Source organism: Homalodisca vitripennis, chromosome X (genome assembly GCF_021130785.1).
Source record: "Homalodisca vitripennis isolate AUS2020 chromosome X, UT_GWSS_2.1, whole genome shotgun sequence".
Classification (NCBI taxonomy): Eukaryota; Metazoa; Arthropoda; class Insecta; order Hemiptera; family Cicadellidae; genus Homalodisca; species Homalodisca vitripennis.
This window is the reverse complement of record NC_060215.1, coordinates 72213326-72230992: the sequence shown is the minus strand read 5'-3', so window position 1 is coordinate 72230992 and position 17667 is coordinate 72213326. Positions and strand designations below refer to the sequence as shown.

Genomic DNA, 17667 nt, shown 5'->3' with positions numbered 1-17667 from the left:
AGAATAAACAGTTTTTAATTCTTAAAATTTTCACACAGTTGTGTATTATGAAATCTCTAAAAGTGAGTTTCAGGAACAAAAAAGTGAGTCAGTTAATTTGTGCTAATAATTTATTGCTAACTCAAATAGAATCACACAGATTGTCACTGGCCACATAAGTTGAATAGACATTGACAGCACACAAAAAACATACATAGATAAAAATCTACGTATCTGATTGTTCCACTGACAGTGTTTTTAAACAAAACAAGAAAATATCAATAATGTAAATCAAATATTCTCCTTAAAAACCTGTTTTAGTGACCATTAGCCAGACATTTAAAAACTGTCATATTTTATCCTTTACTTCAAAAATGATGTATTTGTAACTTTTTGAAGATATCTGATCTTATACAAATGAGAGAGAGCAATGAACTAATCAAGATTCTTTATCACATATGAGGTTTATCCAATACATCCCAAATCAATTGAATATTGTGACTTTCACATGAAGCCTATCTAAGCTTAATGGCTTAAACAGGCAGGAGAGTCAACAAACTGCCATACTCATCAAACTGTTCAGACAAGCAGTTCTTTGTTTGAGGTTTGTTTTTTATAATGGGAGGATTGTGAAAGAAACAAGAGTTTTCCGGACATTTGCCATCGTTCAATGATACAAAAATCAGTAACAATACGTTTTGAGATCTGCAATCTGATCTCTTCCTCGGGTGAATAACTAAGCTAACACATAATTACAATCTAGGTGAAAATAAAGAAATCATACTGTGATATGTATAAGTCAGAGATTTGTAATAAACCAATGCGGAGACACAGTATAGTTTTAAGAAGTTCATCTATAATGAATCAATAATAGAAGAAAGACCCACTTCTGTTCCCTCCTTTTTGTCACTATCTTGTTTCTACTGTGACGATTGCCATTTACTATTGGCCTCTGGTCAGTACTAGGTGGTTGGTCAGCGAATGCAGACCTACTTTGACCTGTATTCTGTAGTTTTAATATTAAGTGTTATGTTTTGTTTTTATTAAGTGCATGTTTTATAGTTAGTGGAATTGACACACAAACATGGTGGTTATGATTCCTGACTTACGCGTGTCACAACGCTCTGGTATGATTTGTTTATTTTAACATAGATTTAGTTATTTTTAGTTTATTTAATCTCTTCAAGTAGGCATAGGCCTCAGATTTCAGAGGTTTTCCTATGACAGCTTCAGTTTTAAACTGTGTTCGAAGAAGCTCATAAGCGGAAGGTGAAATTGAGCAACAATTTCAACTTTTCATTTTTATAGTGATGTGTTAAGTGGTCTATCAACAAACATTATCCTTAAAATGAATTTTGAATTTTTTAGCTTTGACATTCCAAATTTGTGATAATACAGATCCAAATAAGCAACTTACCGTGGTGTTCATGATTCCTGTGCCATGAGTGCGAATCGAGTTAGCGATGTGTCGAATGTTTATGGTGTTCAGATGCTTGTTATTGCTTGAGTGCTCTATGAAAATCTGGTTATTCAAGTTGTACTGATACTTAGACACAAATATGTGAATGTTTCTCATGATCTCCAACACATCAAGGCCCTAAAATATAACAAACTCTTAGTTTCAACCATGAATTAATCTCAATAAAAAAGTTACCCTAAATTTTCTCACACAATTTTATAGTTTGTCCATATCATATTCAGGTCCAAGAAAGCACAAAAACATTTAATGCACTTGGTAATTAACTTTCATATGGAAGTGTTGTGATATTTTATACAAAAAAACAAAACTAAAAAAACTAAACACTAAATAATACTTACTACACAATGATTTTTGTTATTATTAAAATACACATAATGCAACAGAACTTTAACTAACAGATTGATTCAGTAACTACTGATAATTATGCTACCACCACCACGATAATGACACATTTTCTTTATAATCAAGTAATATGAATTTCTATGTGTAGCCTACACGTGTAAATATTCAATCAGATATCTTACCTAGCTGAATGGAAAGAGTTTATTAGCTGTAATCTAAAAGTATGGATATATATATATATATATATATATATATATATATATATATACAAATGCTTTTTTCTGTCACGAAAACTTGACAGCCGAGACAAAATTAATTTAATATATAAAACAAGGCATATTTGAGATTTCGTACATGAAAATCATCCTAGTTGTTCCATAGGACACCGTTTTAATATGCATAACAAAATATTTCAAAGATTTAAAATTAGTTAGTTTAAAATGTGAATAGATTTTAAAAAAATTATCAAATACTATTTTATTAAACATAAATTATTCTCAGTCGAAAAATTCTTTAATAGTGATGGGCAAATCCAGAATTTTCTATTTTTTTCTATTCTGACATCTGTGCATACACGCAGCACACACATGGCATTGCACAAACATAAATATAGACAATAGAAACTGAATGCAAAATATTTTTTGAAAAAGCACAATAATTTGTTAATTAGGTTATTTACAGTATTTTTTTAAACAATATACAAGAAAAACACTTATTAGCGATCAGTAATTTGCGAACTCTCAATCAGCAATCATCTGCAAATCAGCAGACTCATGGCAATAGACAAAAATTGTAACGTCATTTTATACAGGGGCTTAAATAAGGTAATTATTTTCTTTTGAAAGGAAAATATTTTTAGTTTCATGACATGTTACTATCTTTATTTCTTTCACCTACAATTACTCTCTGGTAGCACAACTTCAACGCAGAAGACGAAAGCTTGCGGAGTAACCAACCAGGTAATAAACACCATAGAGTTTCGGAATAAGTCCGCTGGAGATCGCTTCAAAGGTTGGAGCGCCTTACTGTGAAGGGTACTACAGTATGTAAGTACGCTGTGCCTGACTAACTCGGGCAGTCACCGCTACACCATACAACGCGCTAAGGTGCATGTAAGTTCTAGCTGTATTTGGTATTCATTTTGCTTGCCTATACACGCTTTTGCCTGTACTTGCCTAGTCGCTAACAATACGATCAGTAAATGAAATTCCGCACTTAAACCGCTAATAAAAATATTATTTTTATATACAAAATACAGCAAGAAAATAAATCAGTAGACGAATAAGGATAAATTTTATTACTAGTAACGAGGTGTTCAAATTAAGTTTTATTTACTTTTCGTTTCCTTTCAAGGTCGCTGAGTCGCTTGACGTACGTTGGCACCAGCATTCCTTAGTTTCGAGCTCAAGTCAAGCTAGGCGCGATTTCGAGTGGACTAGTGTTCACGCTTCATTTTTATTTCTTTTATCATATTTTTTTGAGGCCACTGGGTCGCTTGACGTAGGTTTGTACCCGCGTTCCTTAGGTTCGAGCTTGTGTTGAACTAGTAACTGTCGTTTTAGATAATGTTTAAGCAAGCGAACAGTCATCCTAAAAGAAATGCTGAAGCCTTCCCTTTATGTCCTTTTGTTTCCAAGTCGGCGATGATGATCGCCTGTTGATCCGTTGATCATCGGTGCTGTATTTGTTTCAACATTTTTTTGTACATTGACTTGGGTCTGAGCTGAACTTGGAAACTACCTCCCTTCCAAACCCTGGATTTGACCCCTCTCGACTATTCTATCCGGTGTCTTAGGGTTATATAGTATTATAAAACTATCCCTACCCAAACCTAACCGTTATAAAATAAATATTGGAAATACTAACTGGCAGTAATGTATTACTTATAAAATACTACCTGCAAGCAAAATATTATTTTAAAAAGTATAATAATTTGGTTAACTATATTTAAATTCGTTAATTAATATTTTTTTAAACAGTGAGTAAAAAGGGAGCTTAACACATTCACTGCGGGTGACGAGCATGTTCGTCATGCGAAAATGGTGCGCCGGGCGGTGGATGAGCGAGCTCGGCATATGGCAGCTGCTTTCATATTGCCTCAGTGTGAGCTGAGGAGTTGCCCGGGAAGGCTGTAACATTCATAGCGAGGTGTGCCTGTTTCGGTGAGTCAGTTGGTGCGATATTGTGTGAGTGGATTATAGTTTCTGTTGACTGTGTAAGTGTATGTACTCATAATGGAGGAAGACGATAATGTTATTGACGATAATTTTTCATCTGATGAAGACAATGAGTCGAGTTCGAACAGTTCTAGGGATGGTGAAGGCGGCGTCCCCCACCCCCAGTGGGCCACCCCACCCAAATATGTGTAATTGATGTACTATCTACGTGTAATTGATGTACTATCTACGTGTCATTCATGTACTATATACGTGTAATTCGCGAGTGTTTGTGCCAAAACCTAGTGCGCTACGAGCACATACAACATGGGGACCGGCACCCGGTGCGGATGACGAGCAGACTTGGCATGGACATGACGTCACCCGTTCCGGCCAACGAAGCTTCCGGGATACCTTGGACAATCCTTTCGGCTATCCTGACTCCGTTTTGGGTAAGTAAAAAAACAAAAAAAATTCCCACATTTTTTGTCGCCGGTAATTTTGTCATCCGCAGTGAATGTGTTAATGGAATAGATGTGAATCAGAAACTTCAAACGAATGCTCTTTTACTACTGTGGCTGACTTGTTTATTTGTGAAAATGGCCATAATTCTTTAGCAGGAAATATAGATCTAACAAATGAATATCAGAGTATAGTTTTATTAATAATAATAAATCTTTATTTGTTATAAGGATATTTATAATCATTGACAATTTTATGATACAACCATAGGCAAAGTCAAAACAAGAGTTTGTAATTGCAAACAATACCCTGATAGTTTTAATAATGACGTACAAATTGATTATGAACATAAAAGTGACAAGTGAGCTACAATTGTGTGAACATATACTCACACCCAGTTTCTATTTCAGACCTCCCATTTTATTAATGCTTCATTTACATGTTTGGGGTGTTAGCGAATTTTTTAAACACTTAACTTTTTCAGAGTTATATTACTTATTTGGCCCATAGAAGGAACAATTGAGGTGTAGAAGAAAGTATAATTTCACTAGGAAATTTAATTCAAAATATATTTAGAATAGTAAAATTTATACTTTTAAAATGGTGACATGCATTGCAGAATATTAATATAAAAAACATTAGCAAACAGAAATTTTTTGAAGTTAAATTGAGCCAAATTAATGGGCTACATTGTCTGACCTGCTCTAATGTTTGACTTGGTAGAGTATCTTCAACGGTTGAGATATTGTATTTGTGCTGAGCGAGACAACGCATCTCGCCGTATGTGCGCCAATCGTGTAGTGCCACTGTTGTCAAGTCATAGAATGTCTTCTCCAAATAATTCCCAATCTTTCCTGCACAGAGTCAAAGAGAACAATAAGCTATACAGCATTTGTTATTCCAGATCACCATCTTTTAACTTGAGAGCTGGTAGTAAAATTTTGTATGGGGTTAGGTTACTTTTAAGAATTATATAAAATATAATTTACAAGTAACTTATATTTCATAAAATACGTAAATCAATTTAAAATTTGCTCTCATTATGGAGGTTTTAACCTTTAACAGAACAATTTTATATTTAAACTGTCGATTTTGCTGGGAAATAAATTTGTAAAAGTCAATATAAATTAGCCTACCTAATTTACTGAGAACAAACTAAGAATTTAATAGGGTATTTGTTTTTTATAATGTAATTATCATTATAATTACAATGTTGCAAAAGTTTCTGACACTAATAAAATAAATTAGAACTAAAACAAAGTATACACTGCTGAAGAAGAGGACAACAATATTGGTAAACTGCTGTAGTACAGAGAATTAATATCAATCAGAACGTTTCACTTGGGTACAACAATTTGTACCTCAATTCTCGCTATTGCTTTTATTGTTTTTAAATGCATAAAAAAGAATATTTTTATTATGCACTTACTTATATAAGGTTTTTTTTAATATTGAAATTTGTTATATTACTTTTAGGTAGAACATGTATTAAGAAAAGAGTTTTAAATTATTAATATTTAATGTTTATATATATATATTTTTTTTTGTTGTAATTATAGTACATTTTCTGCAGTACAGACTAAACTAACAAACATCTCACCTTTCAGGGAAACAAAACTGTGAAAGAGGTAGAGAGGTGGGAGAGAGAGGCTGTCCTTGCAGTCTGGCTGCACTGTCTGTAGGGGGATCTCCTGAGACTGTAAGTGTGAATGTGTGTGTAGCCTCAGGTTGGTCTCAATTTCTTCACACAGTGGTTTTATAATCTGAAAACAATCTTATTCATTAGAATAAACATATGTTTCATGTATCATGTATAGGAATGATTATTGAGCACTACTCTGCTTAACTTAAGAGAATGGCACAATTACAAAAATATTTTGGCTATAGCTATAAGTTATAATTAGAAAAACATAGTATTGCTATAAATGGTGATAAATTTAATTTTTTAGTTGTATTGTTCCTTTGGATATGATGTTGCTTTCACTAGAATATTTGTTTTAATATTGGTTGAATACATTTGACTCGTTATAAAATATTTGGGACTTTTATATGACAACAAGCATGCATTATAGGTGGTTTTGTGAATTTATAAGCATTGTTCTAATTTTTTATATACTTTCCAGATGTACAATGGCTTTAAAGGGACAAAGGATAGCAAATAAAGCCAGTAGTAGAGACATTAAAACTATTAAGTTACTGTAATTTTGATCCAGAAATAAGTTTTCCAGGATGTCTATTTTCGTTTCTGTTTTACTGTGCTTATTTACATAAGATATTGATAAACGCTATGAATTCAAGAAGAAGGGTAAGGAAGTCAAAGTGAATAGTTTCGATAATAAGCTTATATAACACAGGCAGAAATACTAATGTTATGTGAACTAAGCCTTAACCCTTTGCCCTCCAATTGGCACTGTTGGCCAATTTACAAATATTGTTATATTTTTAATTGTAAAATAACTAGTTATCGGTGAAAAAGCAAACAGCTGCTGGACTCAATCGCTATTTTGTTTTGTGGGTTGGCAACACCTCAACTTCCATTGCGTGCTAAAACAATGAAAACAATCAATGACTATTTGCTATAACCTACGAAGTGCACCTTTCTGTTTGCTATTTGCTTTAGTGGAGTTATTTGTTATTCAAATGGTTAAATATTAGTTTCCTGGTTATTATATCATTTGCAGTTATTATTTGGTTTTAGCGATGTAATTGTTTTGTGTTATTTTTGCTGTTTATTGGAACAAGTAAGTTTTGATTACCTGCAGAATGAGTGATTTGCATCATTTTGCTAACAAATCCGATGACATACGGGACATTTTAAACAATGAATTAGCAGATAGTTGTAGTTCTGCACATCAAAGTGATATTGACTCCGACGTAGGTGAACTGTTGAACTGTTTATCTTGAAGTACTTAATGAAGTAGGTGACAATTTAGTGATAAATCAAAATGTACTAGAAGAGCAGTACATTGGATATAATAATGATGTTGAAGTGAATGATAATGACTTTGAGGAAGTGATTGAGGAACAGGTTTCTGACAGTGAAGCAATAAGTGAAGACCAGGCTGTAGGAAGTGAAGAGAGAGAGAGGAAGAGGCTGCTGAAGGAGTTGGTTGGAAAGAATGGACTGACGACGTAAGGTTTAATTAATTCATTTATGCTAATAATAGTGCCTTTCGACCACCTTTTCAAAAGACAGGTTCCATCAAATCTTTTGGAACCTCCATGTTAGTCCACCAGAAACTAGCCCTGTAGGATTTTTTACCCGATCTGGTAAGGTAAGAAGGGTTGTACAGTATTTAGATAAGAAATTTAGGCAGTACTACACCCCAAAGCATAAAGTTAACATAGACGAGAGTACTGTGGCCTTTAAAGGTAGGGTTTGTTTTAAAGTTTATAATAAAGACAAACCCATTAAATGGGGGATAAAGATTTGGGTCATGTCTGAGTCTGCAACTGGGTATATTTGTGGCCTAGAACCATATTTAGGCAAGACAACAACAGACTGCATGTGCCGAGAGGGCCTAGGTGTCACAAGCAGAGTAGTGTTACACTTGGTTGAAAAACTAGAACATGACTATGGAACTGTAGAAGGTCTGCATGTATTCACAGACTGTTTATATACAAATGTACAACTTGCAGATGCATTACATGAAAAGATAGTGCACATAACTGGTACAATTGTACGCACAAGAAAAGGATTACCCCTTCAAGTAAGACCGAGTAGAAAGGGGAGAAAATCTAATAAAAAAAACAAAAAAGAGATGTCCCAATTATAAAACTGAAGAAAGGCAAGATATAAGCCTTCCGAAAAGATGACAAATTTTCCCTTCTCCTTTGGAAAGACACGAATGACGTGACTATGTTGAACACTTTGTACGATACATCCACGCAAACTGTAAGACGGGTGAAGAAAAGTGCAGTAGTGGAAACTGTACAAAAGCCAACCGTTGTATGTAAGTACAATGAGTCTATGGGGGGAGTAGACCTAACAGGCAAGTATATAATATATTCATACGTCTTTTTAAGAAAATCCATCAAATGATGGAGAAACATCTTTTTTTGTTATTAGAAACAGGAATTGTCAATTCCTTCATTTTGTTTAACAGTAATAAAACACAAGGAGAGAAGGTGACCCAAAAAAAATTTAGGAAACAATTAGTTAAATCGTTAGTAGGTGAATACACTAAAGCATAATACTCAAAAATCTTGTTTACGGTATACATGTCCCTGTAATAGGGAATGCATAGGCAAGACAAACAGACCACTAAATGTAAGTGTTTACAAAGACAATACCAAATGAAAAATACCAAACTTCTCAACATTCATGGTTTGAAAATCATCAAATAAAGTGTGATGAAGTACAGCAACATATTATATTGTAGAGGGAAAATTTTAAATAATTGAGATTTCATACATAAAAATTGCAGAACAACTGCTAGATTAACCTTCTCTATAAGTCAGGCCACTTTGGCTACCAATATTCAAAAAGGATTAACTAAAAAACTTAAACAAATAAAAAAAAACTAAATAAACCCCATGAAGTAAAATTCTGATTCACATAGTAAGAATAAGGTCAAAAGGGTTAGAAATAAACAATAGGCTACAGGTAGCTACCACATTCCTTCCTCTCACTCATCCCTATGTCATCCTATCCTTTGTCTATTTACAGGTACTTCATCAGCCACTAGGCTGGGTACATGGGTTTCTAGTCATCCTAATCCAGACTGCTGTGGTGTGTGTATAATGTGTTTCAGTGGTAATTTTGTGTTAATTCATGTTTTAATGCTTATGGTTCTCCTAATATAGTCTGGGTTATAATCCTCAGTAATCTTTTTATTCCTTCGAATCATCCATCATAAATAAAATAACTTTTAACCACAAATTGATAGTTTATTGTATTATTTTTAATTCAGTTGTATTAGTAATTTTAAATAAAACTAAAATCATCTAAAATAATACTTGCTATTGTTATGTTATGTTAATTGGTTTTCTCATATACAGCCTTTCGAATGCATATTAACTCTAAGCTTGAACATATTAAGATTCACTTTTCTATTGTTTTCGTAATACGTAATATGGACATGCATTACAACTCTGTATTGTAAAGTTAATTTCTGTTCTATTAAAAGATCTCCAGGTTCATTTGTCAAGTATTATCCTCTACAAAATAATTAAATGTAATGGAAGATTAATAGTACTGAGGTTTATCAGAGTTCAGCTAACTGTATCTTGTGACAGGTCAAATTACGACATTTGAATATTCGCGGGGAATTGGATCACTGTGACATCAGTGAATCTGCAGACTGTGACGTCAGTGAATCACATGTTGTCGGAATTGAGATTTATTTAATTAATAACGGAGAAATATATTAAACTTTATACAGGAACAAATTTAATTAATTAAAATGAGTTATACATAACCAAAATTCGTGTTTTACAAAAGTAATAAATAAAATTACGCAGAAAAGCCAATTGTGGGATAAAATGACTTGCGTATTGATGACGTCAGAAAGCACATGTTGCTAAAAATTTAAATAAAAAAGCTTTAGAAAAATAATAAAAGAAAATAGAAAGACTTAAATTGATCAATTATAGTGAACGTGATAAATTTCGACAATTATAAGAAAAGAATCAAATTATACTCAATCGTGAAGACGCTGATTTGAACGGGAGAGGAGATGAACATTGTGTGAACGGGTATGCGTAGTTTTATACGGAGAATCCTTCTTCTCTGTCTGGACTTGAAGCAGTAAGGACGTCTACTCGTATAGATGAAATTTGAAACTGTACAATAGTGCATTGAAGTTGTAATTAGGGATGGGATGTTGTGTTAGTGAACAAAAATCAAAGCAAAGTGAGTAGAATTAGACAGTATAATATAAAATAAATTAACGTCAAAGTCATTTGCTTTGTCTTTCATTGAGTATCCCATCTACAAAGAAATGTGTTAAGTAAGATAATAAGCATTAAATTAAAGAATATTACTTTCAAAACTTATTTGATTCAAAGTGATTGATAAGAACAGTGAATATTTTGTGAACTTTATTATGATATAAACAATATTATTGATCAGAACTTTCAATAGAGTAATATTAAGTTTGAACCATTATTCAACCTACTTAAGAAACCTGAGATAATATAGACCCAGTGCTAGTGATATATATATATATATATATATATATATATATATATATATATATATATATATATATAAAACGTGTAGCCTACTTTCATTAATACAAACTACACTTTCAACAACACCACAGACATTGAAGTTTGATCGTTATTTAAATATCAACTTGGAATAATATGAATTAGCCAACACGAAGCAAGTCGCATAACCAATGAGGGGCAGCACACTTTGAATACCGATTGTGAGAAAATTGGGACAACAAACGGGGGCCTGGAACGTAGCAAAATCGCACAGCCAACTTGGGACCTGGAACGTAGCAGAATGGCACACAAACGGGGGGACCGTAGCAATCTTTACATATAATTAATTAAGATACATGTTGAGAGCTCCCAATAGTCACATAAAACAGTATATAAATCCAATAAATATACGACTTATACCTTGGTATTCATTTGCTGTGTGATTTCTTGTTTAAGAGGAGGCATTATTCGAGACTGCAAGTTGACATTCATATTCTTCACACTATCTTCTACGCCTTCCAAAACATACTGTACACAAAACAAACCATGAATAAGATAATAATATATTTGTTTAGACATGATTTTATTACAAATTCTGATACTATGTGAAGTTATGAGACTGAGATCTGTACATAGATAGTATGAGTGCTATCTTAACCTAAAAAAAATCTTACTAAAAATTGAAGGAAATTATATATCCAAATTTTAAAGTATACAACATTTTTGTGGAATTTAGACATTAATTCACGCAGCAACCCCAACACTGGCCAGATAGGCGATGCTTATATTGTGAAATACAGGGTTTTTAAATACAAAAAGTGTGATATTAATTCTTTGGCAGTTTGTTTACTCACAAACTTAATTTGAATAGTCTTATACAATTATAGATGTTTAAAACAATCCTGAATTAAATTTTAAAATGCATTAAAATATTTTATATATAAATGTTTTCTATAAAATATTTTAAAGTGTATAACTAACGACCCTGTAAATGTCTTGACGACACCTTCACACGTGGCAGCAATTCACTAGTGCTGCACAAACATCCAACTGTGGTGGTGATCGAGAGGAACTGACAGCACTCACGGCTAAGAGCAAACTAACTATATTTGCCCGAAATATCATTCCTTCATCACCTGCTCACAACTCCTTTTACAGTCTGTTTGACTTCGTTGACGACTCACCCACCTAACTACACTATTCTATTTTTAGAAATCTATTGTTTTTATATTCTACTATCCTAAAACATTGTGTTTATTTAATTTACTTTATTTAAAGTATTTGTTATTACATTTTTATTTGCTGTTAAAACCAAAATTAATATATTTAGTAATTTTCTATCTTTTATATCTCATAGATTGTAATAAAAATAATTAGATATATTATACTGATTAACTAAATTTCAGGAAGTACAAAATTTTATATATAAGCTAGCCACAATTCAGCGAGAACTAAACCCCAATATTATTACAAAAAGCTAAAAAATGCCAATTTTGTATGCTGAATGGTAACTACCTGGAGGTATTAAAAGCCAACAACATGGAGGAATATGGAGAATACCGGCAAGACGAACAAAAATAAATAAATAAAAGCACTTATCAAGTAGGGAACATTTATTAAATATAACAGGACTGACTGACCTTCAATCAATTTGTAATAGATGGGTTCAATAGAACCCATTACATGTTATTAAGTTTTATTTAACAAAAAGTGTATGGACTAATCTCGTAATTTAATTACACACCACCAACAGTGTAAATACATGGTATTTAATTTGTTCCAAAACTTGTTAATGAATTTTGAAACTAAACAACAAATGATAAATTGGTGCTTCATCCAAAGTTAACATAAATGTATAAGTATGGGCTTTGTTAATTTATGAAAATAACATTCAGTAATGGGATACTTTCTTTTGAGGAGTTTTTAAAATGTTTGAACTATAGATGTAGAACAGTCTTAAATAAGAAATAATTATAGATTTATATAAAATCAATAGTAATTTATAGTGTGTAGCCTGTAATATTTAAGTATGTTACTGAATGAACAAAAATGTTTGAATTGACTAATAATTGCATAATACGGTATATTACAAATTTTTGTTATTTTCTAAATATGTTAAATTTGAGGAGCCTTTTAAAAAAATTGTAGAAACTTTTTTGGCTCAAAATTATTAGCACAGTTGCTTTTCTTTTGCACATAACCTATTTCAATCCTTCCAAAATGATACATAACACATCTACTAGTAGGTAAAAATTATAACTTTCATGACTATTAGCTTGCAAAACAGCAAAATCAGGGCTTTCACTGTAGACTTTTCTGACTGGCAGATTTAGGATTAACGTTTTTTGTATAGAAGCATATAAGGACAATTGACAGATTATTATAGTCAAATTAAACAAGAAGTAAGATACTAGCTATGGTTTGCAATGTGGAACTTGCCTTAATTCTGTGCAGGTTACTCTTGGACTCATAGAGAGCAGTGAAATAAATAGGTAAGATGACTCGATGCCAATAGAGAAAATCACAGTTAGTTGCTTTGTTGAGTCGCTCGATGAGATTGGGTATACGAGCCAAGGAAGACAGGGCACTGGACAAACTAGACAACTCATCATCACGAAATGTGTTTTTCTGGTTAGCCACTGAAAGTGCAAGTCGAGCAACCAAAAGTCTAAGACGTGTAGGTGGGCCATTCAGGCACTTCTCTGCCACAACTAACGATGACAACATGTCCACGTGCTTCTCACAGAACTTCTTGTCTGACATTAATCCCTTCTGAAATTGAAAACCACTGGTTTTAAAAACTTGCCACACAGCTACATCACTAAAATTTAAAGCATCAAAACTCTTTTTAAATGCATTTTAACTTTGCTTAATTAAGGTATGTTTCAATCAGATAAAAAAAGTTAAGTTATCTGATGAAACTCATTGCATGACACAGAGATGTTCATTGCTCAACAAGAATAAAGACTTTTTTTAACAGGCCTATTTAAAATTACAGCTATAATTGTTTCTGGACTTACTAAACAAAAAACACCAATTTCAGTGGTTAGAGAAAACATTTTTCTGCTAAATTTGAAGACTAAATTAGTTAATGGACTTTAAATATGACATCTAGGTCTTATTTTTGCATAATAATTACACTCGACTACTATTCAGAAATAGTAGAAGCGCGTTTTTCAGGATTAAGGTGACACTAAGAAATATTGCAATAATTTTCAATAATGTCATATATTAAACGAAATAATGATGAGAATTACAAAAGAATAAGTGGCATTTTGAATGTAAGAAAATATGCTTAAAATATAATTGGACATAATTGATTGGTTTTTGTAAACAATGTACTCATGCACCATCCCTAACTACTGTATGTCAACTTGAAAAAATTATGTACGCTATTATCTAAGCAAGAATATATATGTAAAGATGCTTGCTTACAAGTGAAAGCAAGAGCCAGTGTATTTGAGTATCGTTGCAGCTCTGTTACAAGTTTTAGATACAGATTAGAATATTTATTAACTTTTTTATAGGAATGCATTTTTTAAGCAAGGGAGTTAAAACATTTCAGACATTTATATTTTTTACACTTGATATACGTCGAATTGAATGCAATAACTTTAATACTAAATCAACTCAACTACTGGCATCCAAAATCAGCATCCTTTCTAATTTGTTTATAAATATGATGGATATGGAGAGGGAAGAATCAAAATCAGAATTTAGATGCATTTCAATTGATCACCACATATATTTTATTTAATCCCAGGTAATAATATGAGAATATTTATTCTATATATTAACAAACTTATTTTTATTGTCGACGTTAATGAAAATAATTATGCTAACACTGGTTACCTTTGCAGAGGCTATAATGGTAAGTGTCTGAAAGCAGAGCCGTTGAATGATGTGTCCCACACTTCGAACAATGACTGCGCTATGTCTCAGATATGTCTCTCGCACTGTCTTCACCAGTTCCACCAGTCTACAGAGTCCAATCACTGAGGACTTTGTCATTGGTTTTGCCATAGATCCATGCAAGTTGGTCAGGGAAGTTAACAGTTTGTGCATTTTCAAACTTAATTGAACTCCCTAAGCAAAACAAAGCAGAATAAAAGAATAAAATTTGTTTAATTTTATATAGATGTGAATCCCCCTCCCATCACTCCTCATGTTTTGTCTGTCTCCTGTACTTATTCCATCTGTAGCGCCAGTTATAAACATTATAACTGTATATATTGTATATATATATATATATATATATATATATATATATATATATAAAAGTGTTATAAATAAATAAATATATATATATATATATATATATATATATATATATATATATTGTCATGATTCATTTGATTACAAATTGATGAATTTCATAAACAAATAATTGAATTTTTTGGAATCTAATATTCACTGTTAAGTCACAACTTGGGGAGCAGAAAAAGGGAGTGCTATCAGATAAAATTAAAGCTATTGGCAAAAACTATTTCAAAGTACTACCAGGTGAAACTAACCTGGTACTACCAGGTATTTCCCAAAATAAACAATCCAAAAGTTTGGCTAGGTGTCCATGTAGTAATTCTTCACTATAAAACACCAGAATGGACAAAACATGACCAGTGGAGGCTACTGACACTAATAAACAGTAGTGGACTTTAGTTTGTTTTACCAAAATGTTCTTTGGATTATCTTTGGATTATATATATATATATATATATATATATATATATATATATATATATAAAACACAAATAGATTACCAAATATCCAAAGTGATTTTCAACTGATTTAATCAGATTGGATTATAATGCCTACACAACACCTATCCCTCTTAAGAGTCAAGTAAAGGATTACACTCCAGGAAAAGAGTTATACGTTGAGACACTGACACACACACACACACACACACACACACACACACACACACACACACACACACACACACACACACACGTGCATGTATACATCACATCACACCCCAAGCTAAACAATTTTTTTCATATATTTTAGATATATATATAATCAATTACATATTACAAAATGTAAAACAATTTACAGATCAGCAAAAATTATGAACAAAACGAGAATAAGAATATATATTCATACCTACCTCAAGGTACAAGTTACACCTAATTTTTATTTCATCAAATTTGAAATGAGACAAATCCTTTTTTAAAGTACTCTCCATTTGAATTATCCATGAAAAAACCTGAAATAAATAAATAACATTACTAACCAGCATATAGACATTGTCATCACATCCAATCTTAAGGAGTATGATATTATGAATCAAGATTGAAGCTTATTATTATTACAACTGTTTATGTTTATGTATATTTGCAGCACACTTTCAATGTATACAAATTGTATATAAATTTCAATACTTGTTTCAATGATTGTTATTTGAATAAAAACATTCATTTTATTATTAAAAATGAATCAAGTTAAAAATTAAAAATAGAAACTAGTATTTCTCTTTTAAATCTAATTATAATATTCAAAATTGAGATAGATAAACAACTTTGGAATAAACCTATAGGGACTTACTTAAATCTTTGCATGGTCACATCTCTACTGTATTCTGTATTGGGGCACAATTAACTTTTGTGTGAAAGAAACAGGATTTTTCCAGACATTTTCCATCGTCCAGTGAAACAAAAAAATCAGTAACACTACGTTTCGAGATCTGCAATCTGATCTCTTCTTCAGGTAAAAGTAGAAATCTATGGCAGATGCTTGTAAGAATTACACTGATAGATAACAAAACTATAAACACAAACAATGACCACCAGAGTGAAGAATACATCCCAAGGAGCAACGAAAGTTCGATAAACTAGACAACAGTGCTCGAGGCATACTGAGTTCACAAAACACCAAAGGTGGGATGGGAGGAATCTCTCCCACTGCTACTGGCAACGCTCAGCCATGGGTGTTACTCAACGTGTTAACTTCAATGTATTATTACTTTTGTTTTAATTTTAATATTTTAAAAAGATAGCATACACTATCTCTAGAAACATTTTTGTTGTTGTTCATTTTTTTAAACAAAACATAACAATGATTAATGTGAGTAACTCTGTTATTTTTTAACTCATTTATTCTCAGTATTAAATTTTAAACAGAGTGCAACTACTTTGATGGCAGAACAACACACTAATAATAGCTTGATTACTATTGCTAAGTTTATGACTAATGCTGGAGTTGTACTGATATTCATAGTACAGACTGTACAGTGTAGGAAGGAGATGCTGTTTCAATATCAAATTGCTGATTTCATTAAAAATATGAGAATAGTTGAAAAAACCATCCTCAACCACATGATCACATCGAATATGAAGGCCATCTTTCAATTGTTGTAATAAATAGTGAAATAGAAATAGATAATGTTCGGATGTAGTCTAGTATGCAAAATTGTATTTCCTCAAAATTTGTGACTTCACGGTTTTTGACAAACAGAGAATAGTCATTGAGAAAATCTCAGCCATCAGGACGTTGACTGGTGACTGATAATAATGGGTTTGATGCTATAAGTGCATTGGTATGTGATTTTGACTGACATTTTGCAGTGTCTGAGATGTGGCTTCATCCTGGCATTCCTTTGGACAGCTATAGTATACTGCAGTTCACTTTGCTGCACATGAACTGCAAAGAAAACATACAAGGTCTGCCAAGGAGCACAAATGGTGGTGTTGTGGTCCTTGGATGGCATTGTTCACGAACAGTAGACCCTTTCCAAAGGGGCTGAACCTGGTAATGAGTGTCTTGCTATTGTTGCTATTGTTGTGAAGGTGACGGGACAGAAACTTGGTCTATGTATAGTGTATAGGCCTCCTCATGTAAGGTATTCTTCTCTCTGAGGTTTGTTTGGTCCTTTTTTGTTAAACTGGCTATGGAAGTGACTAATATTATATATCAAGATGACACAAATATTATCAACTTGATCAATGGCGCAACAAATCTAAATACTTACACTGAATCTTGAAAGAGAACAATACAATATTCAAGTAATTAGCAAACCAACTAGAGTAAAAGCTACCTCCACCACCTTGTTTGATCACATGATAGTGGACGGTCGGCTGAGGTCAAGAGAACCGA

General features: G+C 32.3%; 1 protein-coding gene across 3 annotated transcripts in view; it reads right to left on the bottom strand.

The window, feature by feature from the left end:
* LOC124369190 (WASH complex subunit 4) overlaps positions 1-17667 on the bottom strand; it is a 79144-nt gene that overhangs the window by 17736 nt on the left and 43741 nt on the right. For all 3 annotated transcript variants that reach the window (XM_046827006.1, XM_046827007.1, XM_046827008.1), the window contains 7 exons: positions 15683-15781; positions 14425-14658; positions 13012-13344; positions 10993-11100; positions 6020-6182; positions 5119-5273; positions 1397-1576 (listed from right to left, as the gene is read on the bottom strand). In XM_046827006.1, the coding sequence (XP_046682962.1) occupies positions 1397-1576; positions 5119-5273; positions 6020-6182; positions 10993-11100; positions 13012-13344; positions 14425-14658; positions 15683-15781 (1272 nt within the window). The remainder of the gene's footprint in view (positions 1-1396; positions 1577-5118; positions 5274-6019; positions 6183-10992; positions 11101-13011; positions 13345-14424; positions 14659-15682; positions 15782-17667) is intronic.